This window comes from Nymphalis io, chromosome 29, assembly GCF_905147045.1.
Source record: "Nymphalis io chromosome 29, ilAglIoxx1.1, whole genome shotgun sequence".
Classification (NCBI taxonomy): Eukaryota; Metazoa; Arthropoda; class Insecta; order Lepidoptera; family Nymphalidae; genus Nymphalis; species Nymphalis io.
In genome coordinates, this window is record NC_065916.1 from 772561 (window position 1) to 794473 (window position 21913).

At 35.7% G+C, this 21913-nt stretch overlaps 2 protein-coding genes across 2 annotated transcripts; one reads left to right on the forward strand and one right to left on the reverse strand.

Moving 5' to 3' along the window:
* Nucleotides 1-497: 497 nt before the first annotated feature.
* LOC126779664 (uncharacterized) lies at nucleotides 498-4026 on the forward strand. Its single transcript, XM_050503822.1, has 5 exons — nucleotides 498-661; nucleotides 1444-1504; nucleotides 1705-1818; nucleotides 2610-2719; nucleotides 3844-4026. Exons 1-5 carry the CDS (start codon nucleotides 587-589, stop codon nucleotides 3961-3963), a joined length of 480 nt encoding a protein of 159 aa, XP_050359779.1. The 5' UTR covers nucleotides 498-586; the 3' UTR covers nucleotides 3964-4026.
* A 1880-nt stretch (nucleotides 4027-5906) lies between these two features.
* On the reverse strand, nucleotides 5907-18085 carry LOC126779568 (phenoloxidase-activating factor 2-like). The gene is made up of 9 exons (XM_050503676.1): nucleotides 17861-18085; nucleotides 10321-10461; nucleotides 9375-9526; nucleotides 8382-8541; nucleotides 7778-7908; nucleotides 7367-7476; nucleotides 6663-6824; nucleotides 6362-6525; nucleotides 5907-6127 (listed from the first exon to the last, which is right to left on the reverse strand). The coding sequence occupies exons 2-9, from the start codon at nucleotides 10459-10461 to the stop codon at nucleotides 5945-5947; spliced, it is 1203 nt and encodes a 400-aa protein (XP_050359633.1). The 5' UTR covers nucleotides 17861-18085; the 3' UTR covers nucleotides 5907-5944.
* Between the last annotated feature and the right edge of the window lie 3828 nt (nucleotides 18086-21913).

Here is a 21913-nt window from a genome sequence, read left to right on the forward strand (position 1 = left end):
CTATCCCAACCTCACACGAAGCGTAATAAATAAAAAATATTTCCGCCCAACTGATGGCTAATTCAATCAATAAGCAGGTGTAATGCCATTGATGATTGCTACATGAACACCATTTATTAGCGACTTCTAAAGAAAATTAAAAAAAATAAAAAACAACTAGAAATGTTTAAAGTCGTTATTGTTTTGTAGTAATAGTTAGTATTCTTTGCGTCTGTCAAAAAAATTAACTCCAGAGCCAATGGTCAATTGTTAACAGATTTATTATTATTAATCTTATAATAACTTGGGCCCCTAGCGTTTCCAGTTGTATTAAGCATTACTGCTCTGCCCCGTGACAGGTTTTTAGATAATTAATATTGGAAAAATACCTAATTAATTTTTTAAAACAATTAACAGTAGAAAGGCTGTATGTTGAAATGCTGTTGCCTTTTATGAATACACAAAATAAATACGCCATAACTAAAATGTCATAATAAATAGTTGACAGTTGTCAAATACTCATAACGCAAGTGAAGTCGTTTCAAGCTTTGAAACAATTTATTAATTTTTGTACTTAGTTATTGCAAGCCTAATCTTATCTTGAATAATGTCTAAGACAGCACATGTAGTGGATGGTGAAGCATCAGAGTCCGATTCCGAAATCGAAATTGGTAAATCGCCCGTATGTATAAAACTAATATTACTAAATCTTTTTCAGTACTTTAATCAAATTAATCATAATAATATTAGTTTCGTAAACTTTGACAATGGTTTAGTTGCTTTTTTAAAGTAAATAATATAAAATGAACAATAATCATAAGAAATCTGTATTAAAGTAAAATTCACTCCGGCACCTTAAACTGGAAGACTAGTGCAAAGTTATAAATTTATTCAAAGGTAGTTTTGTAATAATTTATGTTAATATCATAAAACATATTTCTAAGAAACTGGTCCATACTTCTGGTGACCCAAGAGCTGGCGCTTATTAAGCCCAAAGGCTGAGTCTAGCAGAACAGAGAGGCAATAGTGCCAGCGTCTTGGGTTCAATGCCACAGGACAATCTTTTAGACGGCGTGATTTTGCTTTAAATTTGTAATGTGCTTTTTGTTATTTTTATTTTGTATTTTATAAAAATGTCTGTACAAATTTTATGTATATAAACACTTAAGTAAATTATTAAAAAAAAAAATAGAAAATAATAATAATAAAAAACAAATGAAATAGAATAGCAACTGTTTTTGAACATAACATTACAAGCTCATCATCACGGGTCATGCACACAGGCAAGTGCGTGATAAATAGGAAGTGTATGTATGTGTGTGTTAAGTTGTTTATAAATCCTAAATCCATGTACCATAACCACCATCTCAATTTCAATCATTTGAATCTTTCAATATGTTTTTGTAGTTATTACGTAGCGGACTGACTAATACTCTACTTAATCGAAATCTCAACGATTTTCAGGACTTAACTCCGTCATCCCAAGCGTGTGTCATATCAGGGGAAGCTCCGGAGTCTGACGATGGTACTTACGAACACAAATACAAAGTTTATCAAAGCTATATTAATTAATTCTTAAATCTTAATATATTTATTTGTGCCATACAAACTGACAAACGTTGTTATTTTAATTAATTGTTAATGTTATTAATGTTATTTAGTACATAATATTAAACCTTCGTTCCAACTGCATCACAAGACCTCACTAGTTTTTTTTATTTTTAGAAACGAAAGTACAATCACCTAATCAAAATGAAATTGATGCTCCCCTACACACGTCTATGTTTCAGTCCTCACCTACCAAGTTGATATACAACTCTTTGTTGCATCAAAAGTTATGTAAGTTAAAAATAAATCCTAACTTTAAAACTTTTCAGACTTTACGTTTACTTTTTAATTAAATTAATAATTTTTTTTAATTTTTAATTAAAAATTTTTACTTAATTAAATGTTCGTTCATTAATTTCTGTAGCCTGTTAAAATAACTAAAAAAAGCGCCCAAAGCCAGACAAGAAGTTGCATTAGAGTTACTTACTGCTATACTTCCACACTTGCAAGTTTTATACATTTTTTTTTATAGAATAGGAAGGCGGACGAGCATATGGGCCACCTGATGGTAAGTGGTCACCAAACGCCCTTAGACATTGGCATTGTAAGAAATGTTAACCATCGCTTACATCACCAATGCGCCACCAACCTTGGGAACTAAGATATTATGTCCCTTGTGCCTGAAATCACACTGGCTCACTCACCCATCAAACCGGAACACAACAATACCAAGTACTGCTGTTTAGCGGTGGTATATCTGATGAGTGGCTGGTACCTACCCAGACGAGCTTACACAAAGCCCACCACCAGTAATCATCCATCATGGGTACAAATTAGACAAATGTTACTTTTTTCCTAGTGACGCTATTGATAGGGGCTAATTGTAAGCTCGAGCGTCAGATGACGTCAGTGTAAGTTTTCGAAAGATTTGTTATTGTGAAAGAGTTAATGTTATGCTAATGTGTGCGTAAGATTGGTATCATACCTTGGCACTTCACCATTTTTTTGATAACCAAATTTTATTATCTGCTTTCATCTTTATAATAATGTTTGTTATATTTGTACACAAATGTTCGTAACAGGGGAATGCAATGTTTCACTACGTGCCACCATCGAAGGATTGACCAAACACACGACCGACTTATGCGTTGAAAAGCTGACCAGTTCTGATAAAACTTTGCTGAATGTACAGGTAAAAACATTTTAATTATTAGACAGAAGCGGTTGACTAAAATAAAAAATGGCTGTTAATTAAACAGTTATTTCTAAATCACAAATAGATACTTTAATTTTATTTATATATATATAGTTAAGCCTAACATATTAAATACCAACGATACATGCATTATATACGTAAAACTTGGGTTATTATTGATGTGCTCAACCAGTTTTGATGAAATAAAGACAAAACGGGTACCTTGGGATTGCTGACTCTTTATAGTTACTTACATTAGTAATTTTTCACCGTATGTAAGATTACCCTGGACAAACAACCAAAGACAAAATTAAAAAATATATACATATTGGTGTTGATTAATCGCAAATAGCCATATTAATTTAAAAAATGCAGTTATTTTAATATCACAGACAGACGGCTCAATTTTATATATTTGTATAAAGAATAAGAAAAATATATTTATTTCATGAACGAATCAACTCTATACAGTAACAGCCTGTTAATGTCCCACTGCTGGGCTAAGGCCTCCTCTCCCTTTTAAGATCAAGGTTTGGAGCTTATTGCACCATGCTGCTCCAATGCGGGTTGGTGGAATACACATGTGGCATAATTTCAATGAAATTAGACACGTGCAGGTTCCCTCAAGATTTTTTCCTTCACCGTCAAGCACGAGATGAATTATAATCACAAATTAAGCACATGAAAACTCAATTAGTTAAAATTTACGAGTTCTGACATCTATAGGACGGAGTAGTAGTTCTCTTATTCTATATTATTATTATTGCCGGGCCGGTTGGTGTGGTTGGTAGACACTTGCCTTTCACGCCGAAGGTTGTGGGTACGATTCCTACCCAGGACAGACATTTGTGTGCATGAACATGTCTGTTTATCTTGAGTCTGGGTGTAATTATCTATATAAGTATGTATTTACAAAAGAAAAGTAGTATATGTAGTATATCAGTTGTCTGGTTTCCATAGCACAAGCTCTGTACAAGCTTAATTTGGAATCAGATGGACGTGTGTGAAAAATGTCCTAGGATTTCCCAGGATTGCGCCACTTTCTCGTTTTATACGTATATATATAATAGTGTTTTACATCTGGCAGCTGCTTTTTTAATAATTTTTTTTTTTTAATTTAGGAATGTATGAGAGCAACTAACGCGAACTTAACTCTAGCGAGAGCAAGATTGAAGCAACTTCACACCGAATTGGAAAAGGCGAACTGTTCAACCGCCTTACCGACTGTAAAGATCAAATAGCAAAAAAATAATTTTGTTTTGTAATTAATATAATGTATTGTTAAATAAATTAATTATCGTTAATATTTTGTTTTTTTAAAGAAAATGAATATGCGGACGGAATTATGGACCATCTAATGTTTCTTGTACCTTTAGTTAAACTTGCTCACTCACGCTAAAAACTGGAACACAACAATACTGATTGCTGTTTAGCGGTAGAATATCTGATGAGTGGGTGGTACCTACCCAGAATTGCACAAAGCTCTATTACCTTGATGGTAGGACTACTTGGTGGTATTATTTCCACGTAATACATTTAGGCTGTATCGGTATCCGATCCGACTTGTGTAACTTTCTCATCGCTGCATTTGTTCCTACCTCCACTTTTCGATACTCTTCCATCTTTTAAATCCTGATACCTTATCTTATTAAGAGCAATGTTTACCCTTTTCGTAGAAACACGTGTTTTGACAAAAAGACAGGCACACTTCGACCTTGTCCAATAAGTACTTACAAGTGAATTTTTTCGTAAAAGTAGTCATGTCATTTGTTTCCTACGAGCGATGTTATATATTATTAGTTGATGCGCCAGAGAGCTCTGTTCTGGCTTGTCCGTGTACTCAGATTCTCTTTCTGGGCCTCTTTCTGCGTGTTTGACCACCAGGTTGCGGGCAGTCGCCCCCTTCCCTGCGGTCGATCCGGGATATTTAAGACTTTCTTGATAGTATGGTCATCGTCACGTCTCAGGATATGGCCGTACCAGCGCAGTCGACATTCCTTCAATTTTACCACAATTGGTGTTACCTTGAACGATCCCCTGACATACTCATTCCTTACTTTGTCCAGCCGAGTTATTCCTCCCGCCCATCAAAGCATTTTCTGGAAACATTATATGCAAAACGGAACCACTAGCTAGCAGCTTACAATATTTTTCAGTATTATTTTACACTATTTCATTACACATGACGCAATCGAATGCCTTTGGTTCTATTTTGCATAATATAGTAATGAAATCATGAATTTATGCGTAAAAATCACACAGGTACTTGGGTTCCATTTTGTGTATTAAATATAAATATAAATAATACAAATGTGCATAATGTTATTAGTTACACAAGTATTTATAAATCTTTTTTGTATTATTAGTATTATATTTGTAATGAGTAAATGTGATACACACATTTACTCATTAATTACACACATACATCGTCACCGGGCGGGATGGGTGAGTTAAACTCAGCCGGTTGGGAACCACACGAGGGAGACGGACATCCTAAGGGTGCCTCCTACGAGGCCAGACCTCGGCTTAGGACGCCGTTGAAATCGAGAGGGACGGACGTGTGCACTATAAACACCGTCATACGCCTAGGCGTTGACGAGACGTCACGTATGAGGGTCGTCGACCCCGCCGGCGGGGTCGGTGGTGTTATTTGTGTTCCCTAACAGGTGCATGTTGACAGCGGTGAGTCTATCGACGAGATACACATAGCATTGGTAACCAACACAAACTAATTACTCCTGATACTCGAATGCTTAGAGTCAGTAACTGTTTTGTGGGGCAATGTATACAACAGGATAACAGAGTTCAAAAGGCCTCTGTTGCTAAATTGAAAAAAAAAAACATGTAATGGAACGCTTATGTGCAAAAGGTTATACAAGTGAGTTCGCGAATGATAACAACTTGAGAATGAAACGATCGCCTACCGGCCATTTCTTTCTTGTATTTAAAATTTGTAAACGATTACAAAAATTGACAAAAAACCCCGCTTAGCTTCTGTCACCAGTTCTTCTCGCATCAGGGTATATTCTATTCCGGTTCCAAGAACCGAACCGGTGACAGTTTCTAATTTTACAATCATTAAGTAAATATGAATGAAGGAATATAATTCGATTTTTTTTTTATATTTTCTGATAAATCTTTGAGATAAGTATGAGAAAGATCAAGCGTGAAAAAAAAAAGGGTATAAATATATACGACTTTATTTCTTAATTTTCAAGTACTTTATCCTTCCGTGGGGTAACCCCAAGCTTCCATGACCTCATCAACCCACTTTCGGAACTTGGAGACGCGGGCGTACACCGCCGGCACGTCGCGTTCCCCGCAGCCAATACCCCACGCTACCAGACCAGCCAACTTGTAGCGATTGTTGCCGACAGGACACGCGAGGGGAGCGCCACCATCACCCTGCAAGGAGTACAAAACTTCAATTAGTAAGAAGCTGCCTGGAAGGTCTTTTTAAGCAATTTGTGGGTTATTTTAACGCAAATGGTATTAAAAGTATAGCGCGAGTCGTGCCTATCGGATAATTTCATCAAATTCAATTGAAAGAGCAATTGCAAAAGTTTTACGCAAAAGGATTATTTTCTCCGAAAAATTTATGCTTGGAATAAAAAGTTTATTTCACTTATTTAAGCTTACTTGACATGTATCTTTTCCCTCCTCCCCTCCAGCGCACACAAAGCTGTCGTGTAGCTTAAAGCGTGGTCCTAGACGAGTCTGCTTGAGGAGAGCGCCGCAGCGCTGGAATGGAACCATGTCAACTTCCACCTTCTTGAGGATAACAGCGTAACGACCCTTCTTACCTAAAAATATATTAAAATTACTGCCTCGTGGTCAGATTAGCTTATAAGGCCGCAGATCCCGAGGTCCTAGGTTCAAACCCTTTGTCAGACCGATAAAGAGTTATTAGAATAGTTTATAGTAGTAGATAAAGGATTACCAAAAGAATCTCTTCCCCATCCGTTGGCGACACAACGTTTGTAGCTGTCGAAGTCCTCATCAGCGTTGGGGAGACATAATGTGTTGATATGTTCAGTCAGTTGGAACGGCTGTTCCAAACGTAGGAGACTAACGTCATTCCGGAGGCTCTTTGGGTGGAATTCTGTAATATAATTTTATTCATGATTATGCTTTACTAGCGGACCTGCTGCTAGTCCAGTGTACAGAATTGAAGAGAACTGGATTCAAGCGTACACGATCATGTAATATGCGAATGTAGTGTGTAACGACATAATAATTATACACACACAAAATTACACAAAATTCAATGGTGCTTATTATGATTTGAACGAATACCGTGAACTTGGTTAGATTTTTTTTAAATAATTCCTTTTCTAAAACTGCTTGTTTTTATAGTATAGGTATGCGGACGAGCAAACGAGCCACCTGATTATAAGTGACCAACGCCCATAGACATCGTGAAAAATGTTGACTATCTCTTACATCGGCAATACGCTACCAACCGTGGGAACTAAGATGTTATGTCCCTTATCCCTTAGTTACATTAGCTCATTCATCCTTCAAACGAGAACACTACAATACTAAGTACTGCTGCTTGGCGGTAGAATATCTGATGAGTGGGTGGTACCTACCCAGACGAGCTTGCAAGACAAAGCTTTCCCACCAGTACTGATAAGATCTAACCTTGATTGATCACGATATCCTGTGCAAGACGTTCTTGAGATTTGAGTCTCTCCTTATTAGTCTGCGTGTCCCATTCTCCGGCGCGCGCTAGCAACGTTCCAGGCGCGAATCTGAACAAACAGACAATAATATAATGCCACTGCTATATTATATATTCATGGTATTTAGTTCAACCAGTCCCAAGTGTGACTACCCGAGGATTAACCTAACATAAGTCTTATAATTATTTACAATATACTTTCGAAGGTTTAGGAACAAAAACTGCATTTACCTTAAAAAATTAAATTATTTAAATATTATATTGTATATTCACTATGATATTTTGTTATTTCGTTTAATTAATCAAATCGAATTAAAATTTCATTTTGTATCAAATAATTAGATAGGATATCCATCTTTAGGTATTCTTACTTAAAAGCAACATGGGCGCCAGTCATCACGACTTGTGGGTGGATGAGTACACCGACACCAACATAACTCAAGTTCCTTGCATCCAAAAGCGCCACCACCCACGGGAACTCGCCGAAAAGTGCCTCGTTACCCTGTTAGATGAATTAAAAAATTATATTTAGAATAATTAGACATTCTTACTACAATTGCCGTTCCTGCTCTTATTGAGCTCCGGGAAATTAATCATGTTGGTAAGAGATCTGGTGGACTGATACTGGTCCTCTGGGAACGAGGACAAGGCCTATTGTGTGACGCTACTTGCGTTTACACTCTAACATCATCACATATCAGGGAAACAATGTGGAACAACTATTCGTATTTTATTCCAAATGATGTATTTGTGCGTTTGCAGTTGAAGCGCTTTGACTATTGTCTCTACTGGTGAATGGAGGGCAGGCTGGTTCATTTTTTGATCAGATTATCGGAAATTTTGCGAATCAAAGGAGAAATGCCGCTAGCATTCTTGCTACCATTCTACGCCCCATTTACTCCCAATTTTATACTTATCTATGGTCTTGATGGCCCTTGGAGATCATTAAGTTGTTAGACTAAAGATAATACTTACATTTCCACCAGTGAGAGCGAAGTCCAGCCCATTTGGGTTACGATAACCGCAGGCCTTCTGCGTGGTCGGATCAGGGGTGACAGGTTCTGGAGCGGGTTCCGGTATGGGGTTCTTGCAGCAGCGCTCCACACTCTCTTGGCAATCATCCTTCTCTCCAAATCTGTAATTAATGTGAATTAATTTTGGAAGATTTGGAGGGATGGATTTATTCACATTCACCTTATTATTTAGCAAAAAGTATTTGTAGTAAGTTGCCGACTATCAAAACGCGTATATAGACGAAACTTTAAATGTCTAATTTTCATAACCAAAGTTCGTGCAGTCAAAATTCGTCTTGTAAATCTTTATCATTATCGCAAGTGCATTAAAAATATGAATTTGTATAATTAGAATATTTTTTTTTCTACTTTATTTCTGTTAGGAATATGTTACATCTTTTAAAAGTGATAAATTGTCTATGGTCTCACACACATATTTTTGATAAGCATTGACAGTCCGCCACTAGCTACGTATGCGTGAGGTCTATCTGTCTGGTCTATCAGTTAACACAGTGAAAACTAAGACGTCAAATAGTGTACAGTTGAATGAAAATGAATGAATGAAGCTTAAAGACTAATAACAAATTGTAACAATAATACAATTTCCATTATTTTATTTCTATAACACTAACGCTCGTCGATAGCTACCGAAGATAAAAAAGATAATCGGTTGGCAAAGGGAACAATACTAATAATGCATTTGCCAATTTATATAATACTAGTTTGCTTATAAGTTGTTAGGTATAAAAAAGTAGCCTATGTCCTTTCTTGGGGTTCAAGCTTGCTTCATACTAAATTTCATCAAAATCGGTTCAGTGTTTTAGCCGTCAAAGAGTGACAGTCAGACAAAGTTACTTTCGCATTTATAATATTCGTATAGATAGATAGTTTAAAAATTAAACTTATGGATAAAATTGATGTAATAACTACTTCCGGTTAATGTCATATTGTCTACCTAATATCTAACACGCCAAAGCCGTGAATGCTAGCGTTGTTGATGTGCACGGCATTAAGATCTCCATCGCACAGGTAATACGGCACACATTGGCATTCTTCGCCCTCTTTGTTCGTGAAGACCGCACCGCTTTGCGTTGGACGGACGGTTATCTGTGAAATATATATATAAGGGTAATAAAATAAATTTTAACTTATATTGAAATGTATTTTTTCACTCAATTTAAAACAATTTGTAAAAGGAATGAAAATTAGGGCAAAAAATTTAACCAGCTTTTCTGTTACCAGTTAAAACTGTATTCCACTTTGATCGACTTGATTATTATACACGCAGAAAGGAAAAAAAACTTATTTCCTAGTTAATGGCGCATTGCTGTAATCATGCGGATTATAGCAGTCCTTCTTGCAGTTTTGATTAGGCATCAATCAAGTTCTGAATATTTCGTTACGAGGTCATCAAAATTATATCTATATATATAAATAATATCCAGACACAGGGCCCTTATCTGATGGGGGCCTTAGCCTATACCTTACAAATACCGAAATCCTGATTTATTTGTTATTATTATTGTTATCTATCAATCCTTCTGTCTTATCAGTGCGAGTCCAAGACAGCCTTAAAAATAATCTTGATTACATCTTATGTAACAAAATATTACCCATGATATTTCCAAAAATCTCTGGCAATAAAATAGATTTTTTTGGTTATAGGACGGACGGGCAAATGGTGATGTAGAATTAATCATTCCCTACATCGTCAATGCGCCACCAACCCTGTTAACGATGGTGTTCTCAATACGAGCTGAGCAAACTTTACTGATAAATGTGTAAATTTTATCTTCATTAATATTGTTTTTAACATTAAATAAACACATGGTAACATGGTAACAGCCTGTGAATGTTCCACTGCTGGCTGCTGGTTAATATTAATCTTAGATTGATCTTACATCTTCAAGTCTCGGTGGTAGATTGGGTGACCGTGTCGGCGATGGCGGTGTTCCAAAGATATCGTTTAGCAGCGCAGGATCCAAGGTCGTCTGGGGGTACGCCATCGTCATTGCGAGGATTGACAGCAGAGGGATTATCATCTATAATTCAATTTATTTATGAATAAGATTTATGACGAATAATATATTTTATTACACATCTGTGGAACCTCTGTGAAAAAATAAAAAAACGGCGTCTCTATACGCCATTGTTTATTCTATACTAGCTACCCGTACCGACTTCGTACGGATTCATAAATAACCCCTTTCATTTTTTAATTTATTTGAAAACTTTTGTTACATGTTTTGTTAAATGTAATTTCAGGGCATTAAAATTTTATTTTGTATAAGATTTGAGTTAAATTAATAAAAACCGTTCTTAGTCTACGCTGCGAGAGGTGTAACTATGCTGAATGTCAAGTCAATCGTATAGCTTCTGAAATCTCGTGATCAGACAGTCAGAGGGTATTCCCTTATATACACATATATAAGATAGAATATATTTAACAAGAAACGGTACATAATACAACAATGTGTTATTTAATCACCTGTGGGAAAAAAAACTTCATAACAGTGACGAATAAATAATTACAAAACTGGACAATCCAGTCTCAACATCGTTATTGCAAAAACCGGAATTCTATGAAGGCCACGGAACAACTCAGAGTTTAGTTTATTGTCCTTAGACTAATCAAAAAAATTGAGGTAAAAGAAATAATATTTTTTTTAATTTAGGGACTTTACTGTACGGCCTCGGGTCGTAATCCATTATTACAAGTCATATTGATATTTAAAGACGCAAGTTTGTCGCCTCCAGATTAATTAAAAAAATGTTATATATTTTTTAGATTAACAATTTATATATTGATGATTTCTTCGTTGGTCTAGTAGCTAGTTTCTATGGCTGTATATCCCAAGGTCTTTGTTTCAAAACCCAGTTAGGGCAAATAAAAAATATTACGTTCTGTCAAGAAATTATCAAGCAGCAATTGTATACTCTTGTGCCCATTCAGTTGTTCGCCTTACGGCCGAACGCTCTCCGATTGCATTAGATTGCTATCATCGCATTATAAGACTGAGGACAGAGCATGCACATAATTGTACATGCACTTCCGCATTTTAATATCTCGGCAGCCGATAAAGAATCAGTCAGAAATCAAACAATAATAATAGCACAAATTCTGATTTGGCTAAAAATTTTCAGCCCTACTTATTACTTTTGCTAAATTAAACACTGGCTTATCTATTTCTGTAAACATATAAATAACGTTTATATAAACTATTCAAATCAAATAAGGAGAAAAGATAAACAAACCTTATTTATATATATATATATATATATCCGATGCGATTCGCTAATAGTGCTGCTGTATTATGCACTACAAACTTGATTAATATATCTTTATTAATATTTTTTTTTTATAGAATAGGAAGGTGGACGAGCGTATGGGCCACCTGATGGTAAGTGGTTACCAAACGCCCTTAGACATTGGCATTGTAAGAAATGTCAACCATCGCTTATAGCCAATGCGCCACCAACCTTGGGAACTAAGATTTTATGTCCCTTGTGCCTGTAATTACAACAACATTCCTCTGAACTCCTTGTATCCACTTCAATTTGACTTTCAAAGTTTCGATAACGACATCGCCGACACTCATGACTAATATCATAAATATAGACTATTCAAGATCTCGAACAATGATAGCAATGTTTACTCGTCTTCTGGTTGGAATAGGCTACACGTAAAACTGTTTGATATTATATTATAAATGGATTTTTGCTGTTGGCCCAAGTGGCCTCGACAGCGTCACACAGAAGGCGAGTCTTTAAGATGCTCAGCCGGATGTTGGGAGCTCATTTAAGGGCTCAGAATTCAGGTTTCCTAAGGGCGCTTCCTGTGAGTTCGATCCTTGGCTTATGACACCGTCGACGTCGGGATGGTGAGTATGCGATGACCCCATACGCCTACGCGCGGTCGAGTTATAATAAAAGAGGGACCTTGACACCCCGCCGGGGTCGGTGTGTATTCGCTCTGTGACCTAATAAGTTGATATTGGCAGACATAATCTTATTATTATTCATTATGTTTAAGCAAAATACAAAATTATCATCAATATGATATATCCAACGAAAACACAGCTGTTATTTCTGATGAAATTGACGCCATAACCTAAAACGTGTTTCGGGATTTCCAATTACTATTCAAATTCGATTCGAGGTAATTAAGAACGAATTCTGCTGTTAGGAATATGTCAAATTTTTAAAAAGTATTACATTGTCTATAGTTTCATTCTAATATATTTAATAACAACGTAAATAGTAGATATATCTAGTAATAATTATTAGATAACTGCTTTATTTTTTTCGGGATGACAATAGCTAAGAACGAAACATATGACACCATAAGTACAAAACAATCAAAATCGATCGAGCCATTTAGGAGACGCACGAACTAGGTACATCCGTATTTTGTATATAAAGAATTTTAATACGTATAATTTCAATTATCTCTTTGTAAGATATTCTTTTAATCAAGATTTAGAACAATTTATTTAATTTCCAACTGAATATATTAATTGCCAATGTTGTTTATGAGATAATAAGGAACTTGATCCGCGAGGTCAACACATACAGACTGACATTTAATATATCATACGATAACTTACTACGTATTAATTGCAACATTTATCTTTAAACTCGATGAAACATAAATAATTTCTTAGATCTTGTTGCCAGCTTACAGATTGCAGTACTTAGATACCTGTAGGGCTGTTTTGTAAGAACAAACTCGAAACTCACCGCAGAAAACGTTCATGAAATGTCAGTGACCATAATATTTATAACATTTTTTTTACAGAATAGGAAGGCGGACGAGCGTATGGGTCACCTGATGGTAAGTGGTCACTAACACCCATAGACATTGGCATTGTAAGGAATGTTAACCATCGCTTACATCACCAATGCGCCACCAACCTTGGGAACTAAGATGTTATGTCCCTTGTGTCTGAAATTACACTGGCTCACTCACCCTTCAAACCGATACACAACAATACCAAGTACTGCTGTTTTGCGGTAGAATATCTGATGAGTGGGTAGTATCTACCCAGACGAGCTTGCACAAAACTCTACCACCAGTAAAGAATACACACATCAAAATAGTATATCACCATAAGTCGATTTCACGGATGAGTAATGAAGTGAGTTCTTACAGAATAGTACTGCTGTATTAAACCCATTGTCGTGCCAATTACGGAAAGATAGATAAAAATACACTGTTTATTATATATAATGTATAAATAATGACATAAATGATTAAAATTTCAGGTCTGTTATGTGGCAAAAGGACCCAACTCAATATAACTGATATTTTTAATAAAACTTCGCAGTCTATACTTGAGTTGCAACTAAGCAGCTTTCAATTAGTTTTAAAAAATAATCTTATTAGTAAAGTCTTATTACTCTGTTTCTTAATATAATATGTATGACAAAAATGCGTGGATTGAATGATTGGTAGATCTCGTGCAGGAACTAAGTGAATTTGATTTATACTAATTTGTATTTAAAAAACATAGAAAAAAACGATTAAATACTTAGTTTCTTGCCGGTTCTTCTCGGTAAAATCCATATTCCGAACCGGTGATAGCGCTTCTCATTTCATAAGTATTTATAAAAGTCTATTTGAATAAAAATATTTTCATTTGATTTGCTAAATCGAAACACATCACTCACTATTAGTCAGCTGGTCTCTTTTATCTTGAAAATCACGCAATATAATTATTATTAAGTACCGTAGGTATTATACCTTTGTTCCATTTGCATTTTTTTTTTCAAATATGACGTATATCCACTATGGCATTAGATTAATAATAACATATACAGTAAGGAGATTCCTTGATCCATACAACAGCGTTGTTAAAAAAAAAAGATTCGCGCCAATTTAAAACCGCCATTTTGTTTGTGGACAGAAATGTTCATTATTGGCGCGACTTGTAGTTTGTTCAATGTGTTCAATTGTGTTATTTGAATTTTTAATAGTAATTGAGTGAGTTGTTTACACAATTTTGTATGATTTGGTGTTCTATTTTTTAAAAGAATAATTCGAGTTTTTTTCTAATAAGTTTCACTTCTTGATGTGTTTATGGTAAACACCTATATATAATAATATTTAACATATTACGTCCTTTTTATTGTCCTTATTGATGACAGGAATATATAACCCGAGTAGGGTCGGGCCTAGCGCGCAAAACTTGGTAATATTGTTTTTACTGGTAGCGTCCGAAACCACACATCAACGTTTAGAAACTAAAATATTTGTACATAGCATGTTGCAAAAAATTTACCCGTACGAAGATTCTGATTAATAAATTCAACTAGGATCCTAAGGCAACCAAAGTATGAAATTCTCCTCGACAAGAGAGCTGGTTAACTACGCCCAGAGAATCGGAATTATTATTCAAAGAGAACATGCTAATATTCTTGCCACTATACGCGGTCATGATTAAAACAGTAGTTATTTATAATTTCTATTCCTATATCCTAACTAATACTATAAATGCGTAACTGACTTTTTTTTTACGTTTTTACGTCTTAACTACTCAACCGACCAAGGACGACAGTCTGAAAGTAGTACTCAAGTAAATCCAAAATGTAAATAAAATACTCATTATATATAAGATAGCACACGTCGTACATAAAGGTCACAAGATTAGCAACGCATCGTGTTAATAATAATCGATTTAACTTTTAAAAGCTTCATTTCTAATTGATTATAATTTGACAAAAGTTTGAATGATCATCACCATATTCAGCCCACATTAATCCACTGCTGGGCATAGCAGTGAGCACCCGCCATTTTTCTAAAATCGTCTGACCATCGGGCGGTTGGTCTTCCCACTGGTCTTTTCGCTTCTCTAGCTCACCACTACATAACGGCTTTAGTCCTTCCGTCTTCCTGTCTGGCCAAGTGTCCAGCCTGTCTCCACTTTAACATCGTGATACGCTTCCCAATATCTTCGACTTTTGTCGGATTTCCGCGTTTGGTATAACGCGAGAGACGCCTAGCATAGCATGATTTTAATAATACGTGGTTATTTATATATTATTGACTTGCGTATAGGTGTTCATCTCATTCGTCTATGTACTATCATCATTTATAAATCTTGTCTTATTTACTTCACAATTAACTATATATGTACGTATTAATGTGAAAGATGTATTCCGTGTAAACAGATGTATGTAATTGTGATCCACTCCATTACTTCGGCTCCCGCATCAGACATGGTGACAGGGCATTGCGTAAACCCGTCTGGGTTGGTACCACCACTCAACACATATACTATCGCCAAGCAGCAATACTGTATTGTTGTGTTCTGCTTTGAAAGGTCGATACAACTCAATGAAAGTCAACACAATGAACATAACATCTTAGCCCCAAGGCTGGTGAGGCATTGATAATGTAAGGGATAATTAATATTTTTTACCACAATCTTACACCAAGAAGTATGCGGACGCCTATCAAATTTATAAAAAAAATATAAATCAATAGTCTTAACTTTTTTTCTTAAACAACAACTTATGAGTTACTTATGAGTTGAGTGGAAATTTTGCATTGGGTAGGTATATAGGGCTTTGTGCAGCCCGTCTGGGTAGGTATCACAGCAATACATGGTATGGTTTCGGTTTGAAAGGTGAGTGAGCCAGTGTAACAGCACAAGGAAGTAACAGAACACAAAAATGCATTAATCACTTTTGCTTGTCTGATTGTTTGTCTGTATGTACACGCTAATATCCGAAAACATTTAACGAATGAGATTTAGGCTTCGTTATGTTGAAAACGGATGACAGTGAAAAAAGTTATCGTCATTTAATATACATATAACAAACCAGTAGTAATCGTTTGAAATAAATACAAGAGTCGGTGATAAAAAAAAGTCTAGCACAACACGAAAATGCTTCACTCTTAAATCGTAATGAAATCGAATTTCACGCGGACAAAGCCGTGAGCTACTGAACAATAAATATAGAAAAATCAAATTTCCATTAGCAGCTAACACTTAGGATTTACCAGAACAATAATAATAATTTATATAAAGATAGAAAACAAACAAACACTAATCGATTTGAATGCAATAATCTTGCATCATCATATTATTTAATAGACGCCATATTTAATATTTGACGTCAAGTAAAATAGTTATTACATTAATCAGCCTACGATGTCATTGTATGAAATTAACTTTATACATGATTTAACGCGAAAACTAATGTGTTTATTATAATGTGAAATATCTACTAAACGTCGAGATGGCCCAGTGGTTAGAATGCGTGAATCTTAACCGATGATCGTGGGTTCAAACCCGGGTAAGCACCACTGAATTTTCATGTGCTTAATTTGTGATTATAATTCATCTCGAGCTTGTCGGTGAAGGAAAACATGAGGAAACCTGCATGTGTCTAATTTCATGAAATAAGCTCCATACCTTCTCCTCACGAGGAGAGGAGGCCTTAGCCCAGCAGTGGGACATTGACAGGCTGTTACTATCTATTAAAGCTCTTTCTACTTTTTACTTCTATTAAAGACAGACCCGTATGCCGTCACGGCAAACGACATGACGCTCTTTTATCCGACTCACTACCCCATTCTGAGTGCGTGGCTACTATATACTTCGTTGCTATACTTAGTAGCCCGCGGCTTCGCTGGCCTCATAATTTCATTAGAAACCTTTTTCCATAGATCTTTCTTATAAAATTAATGATTATCATACAACTAACTGAATTTTTAATTTAATTTTCGAAAATCTTGCCTTAGTATTAGTCTACTGTTTATTAAGGAATCCGTATGCAAATTTTCATGATGCTCGCTCCTGTCGTTGATATGTCAAGCAGTTATTCTTTTATATAGATAACAATAAGAAAATTATATTTATTTTATTAATGAAACCATGACGGATACATTGTTTTTTTTATTCAGTCAGTGAACATATCAATTTAATACAATTATTTTCTCAATCGCTGTTATGTCAACAGACCAACGGATTTACGTGCTTTCCGAGCCACGGGAGTGGCTTCCAACTACAATATATACAATATAATATTACATACTAAAACCTCCGAAACGCGCTACATAATCTGATATAAGTTATATGTATCTTGGTTTGGTAGTTTTTTTTTTCAGTTGGGCATTAAAAAATGTGATCATTGCGTGATTTTATAATAAACGTCAATTATATAGAATCCCTCACGAGGTTCCGGTTGGTGGTTTAAAAAAAATATACACTTAGCAAAGAGGTTTGTTTGTATAACTTTTTATACTCATACTGCGTAAATATTGGTATTTACATATATACTTTTATATTTAGACTATATATATGTGACCTTTGTCTATATACTTAGACAGATATTTTTTACTGAACACAATTTAATATTATTGACCTCCATAAAGACTGCGTAACTTAAAACTAGTTTTTTAAATATTGAATTTCTTTAAACAAAATCACTGACCTTGGTTTGTCGTTAGGACGTTTCGTTTTAAAACTTAATGATACACTTTTTAAACACAAACACGACTCATTTAAATTTTTTATAATAAAAAAAACTTTAATAAATAATCTGTGGTCGCGACACGACCGTTCGTTTCCGTGTTTTGTTGCAACTGAATTAAAAATTAATAACTCAGAAACAGATTCACTTATTTTCTTGTCTTGTACTCATCGCGCTTCAATACGATATCGTATGAAAACGTTTGCTTCTCGTATTTATATAGATGATTGTATTTATAGAATTATTGTTTATTGCTTGTAACTAAGGTAAACGTACTATAAGCAGGATGTTGAGGTATATTGAACTCTCCCGCCGAAAACTTTAAGGAAAATAGCAATATAATGTACCGTTTAATAGTGACTATAGCTCAAAAGCTTTACTTAAATAAATAAATAAAATATTAACTAAACCTTACAACGTCAATGCGCATTAAGGAACTAAGATGTTATGTCTCTTGTACCTTTTTTTTTAACGCTGCAAAAACGCGTTACGCGTTTCCCACACGGCAACAGTCCCCACTGTTTCCGTGGGTATGTGGGGCTCGCCGGTGTCCAAGACTACCCACTAAAAAACCAGCGGTACCCTTTCCGTCTTAACGAGGAGCGCCACGCCACCATCGCTTTCGCATGCTACCGTGACCCTCTGACATGTCCCTCATACCTGTAGCAAGCTGTAGGTGCACAACGCCCTACCACAAAGTTCTTACAAAAGGTCAAACAGATATAAAATTTGTTAGATTAGTAATAACTTTTGATGGAAACATTTTTGAATCAGATAAATAGTTCACGGTTACAGCGGAGTCGAGATAGGCATATTTCTAATCAATTCGCATGTTTTTTCATTAGCATTTAATGTATAGAACATTACGTACCGTTACCGGGCTCATATATAGATATATTTTTTCAAACTTGTGATTTGCAATGCACTGTCCATTCTGTAAATTTCGTTGCTAAGCAAGACATTCTCTGTGGTCTGTTATTCCGGTTGCCATGGGCAACAGTCTTTCTTAATTTAACTAGCGAATGACGTTCCGAAATTCCGCTCATTTCGAATATTTCATCGATTATTTAATTATTCCCACTTGACAGTTGGATGTCACTAATGGTCAAAGGAAGAGGTGGCTGACGAATTGTCGTGGAGGGCTTTGTCTTTGGCTTGAGGTTGTATGACTTAGTTCTTGATTCGACCATTATGGAAATTTTGCATAACATTGATAAAATTATGATACACAATTTTGACATAAATAAATTGACTCAATACTCCGAATTTTGCAGACCCTACAACTTTTCCGCCCTGGTCATTAGCGAAAGGCGCTAGTGTGAATCCAGCGCTTATCGTACCTTAGGAATACTTGGTTTGTGATTAAAACTGCGGGCATAAACGAATCCCAAACTGCTATGTCTGCCTATTTCAGTTTACGAGGTATTAATTTATGATAAAGTTTTTTTTAACCGGAGAGCTAAAGAGTGTAAGTTCGATTTTCTTATATACTACGTTTGCTTTCCAACGTAATTCAATTATTTCGTTTTTTTACTTAACGCCGTGAATAATTCTTATAACAATTGAGGGGTACAGAAACCGCAAACAGAATATCGCTTAAATCATATACCAGCGCATTGCCTTGCCAATGATTGGGTATTTACTTAAGGTCATTTGTTGAAAGCCAAACTTGTTACTAATAAAATATCACACATGCCCCATTTTCCTTATATTAACCTTAAATAAAGATTTCAAGTTTATCCGCTAGACCGGATGGCGTTATAGAATGACATCAGTGCCGGCGTCTAGCGGGCTTCGGAGTCTATTTTAAGTTGCGTTCGTATCTCATATCCTATTTATTTAACTATCCAATATTTACTTGTTAATTATAAGTTATCTGGTTAAGGCCCTATTCACACGTAGCCTTGTGGCGTTGTCAATACCTAACCAAAGATGTTAGGATGAAAGCATAGACATTTTGAATATTAGTTGCTTATACTTATTAGCAACTAATACGAGCAACCACTGAGCCTCTTGCCGGTTCTTACATTTAATTCAATACTGAACACATGTAACATGGCGTTTATGTCATGACGTTTCAAAAGTGCCCTTATGAGTCTAATTGAATAAGGAATTATTGATTTGATATTATACTCCTTTTAGAATACCTCATTATTAAATTAATCAAAGACAAACAATATTCGATATTTCCCACTCGTTATACTTTATCTGAAATGGTTTTTTTAATTTATATTATATACGCATAAATACACAAGGGCTAGTGCACATTGTAACAGGTATACAGTCCGGGGCGGATTTAACTATAAGCCTTTATTTAATTACTATTTATGTATGTGATGTTTTTTTATGAATGATGTGATAACATATATTAAATAAAATCACTATCGAATAACTTTTCAACCTCTGTTTAGCGGTCTTTTTTTTCTTTTTTTATACATAGAATAGGTAGGTGAACGAGCATATGGGCCACCTGATTGTAAGTGGTCACCAAAGCCCATAGACATTGCCATTGTGTAATTACACCGGCTCACTCATCCTTCAAACCGGAACACAACAATACCAAGTACTGCTGTTTTGCGGTAGAATATCTGATGAGTGGGTGGTACCTACCCAGACGATCCTGCACAAAGCCCAACCACCAGTAAATCTAATGTATCTATGTCCTAAATAAATAAATAAAGCTGAGTAAATCCGGGCCTAGGTCGACAAAACTTGCTAATATTTTTTTTAGTAGTCGCGTCCTCTTTGAAACCACAGAAACATTTAAAAACTAAAATAAGTGTCCATAGCATGACGCAATAAAAATTACCCGTATTATTTTCGATTATTAAAAAAATCAACTAGCAGGAGGACCGCAAACTTCCATCGCTAGGGCAACCAAGATATGATCTCCGCCACTACATACAGCTTCGTTTTTTAACGCATCGCGCTGTTATAAGATATATAATACGTGTAAACACGCTCCTTTATCTAAATAAGCCTTCGCCGGAAATCAATTGTTAGGAATAATAATAATAATAATATCCTGGGACATTTTTCACACTCGGCCATCTGATCCCAAATTAAGCTCGTACAGAGCTCGTACTATGGAAACCAGACAACTGATATACTACATATACTACTTTTCTTTTGTTAATACATACTTATATAGATAATTACATCCAGACTCAGGACAAACAGACATGTTCATGCACACAAATGTCTGTCCTGGGTGGGAATCGAACCCACAACCTTCGGCGTGGAAGGCAAGTATCTACCAACCACGCCAACCGGCCCGTCAAAACTATAAAAAGCACTAAAAATTGTTCTATACTCTCATCTGTTTTTTTATATATTAGCTGGGAGGGCAAATGACTACTCCACCTGATGGTAAGTGGTAGTAGAGTCCAAACGCGACGACGGCCAGTACAGTCGGGAAGAATGTTCTGTACTAGCCGCCTTCGCCTTGCCGGCCCGCAAGATGCATTTTCACGCCTCTTTTGAAGGAACCCGGGTTGTAAGAGGAGGGGAACACGTGAGCTGGAAGGAATTCCATTTTTTGGAAGTGCGACAAAGAAAAAAGTTGCCAAATATCTTTGTGCGCGATGGAATTCATGTCACAGTTAAGCGGTGACATCGAGAGCCAGCTCGCGTAGACTTATGAAGGAAGGGGGAAGCAGGAATTAGAGAGAATAATTTCTCAGAGCACTCGCCGTGATGCAGTCGATAGTAAGCGCTCAGCGCTGCTATCTCGATATCTTTCATAAGATGGTATTAATCGACAGTCCGTCTCAAGACTTCGTGTGAGCAAGTATGTTAGTCAACTCTGTGACGCTTAATACTTTCATAGTATATAGGTGTATAAACAAAGTATAAAGACCAATTATAACTGTAATACAATAATATATATGATAAAGAGGTGTAAGCGCTGTGTGAATGTAGCCTTAGATACCAAATCAAATGTGTGCTTTGACCTTTTTATTGAATGTTATCAGCTTTCAATATTCCCGCGATTCAGCTTATCAGTTCAATAAT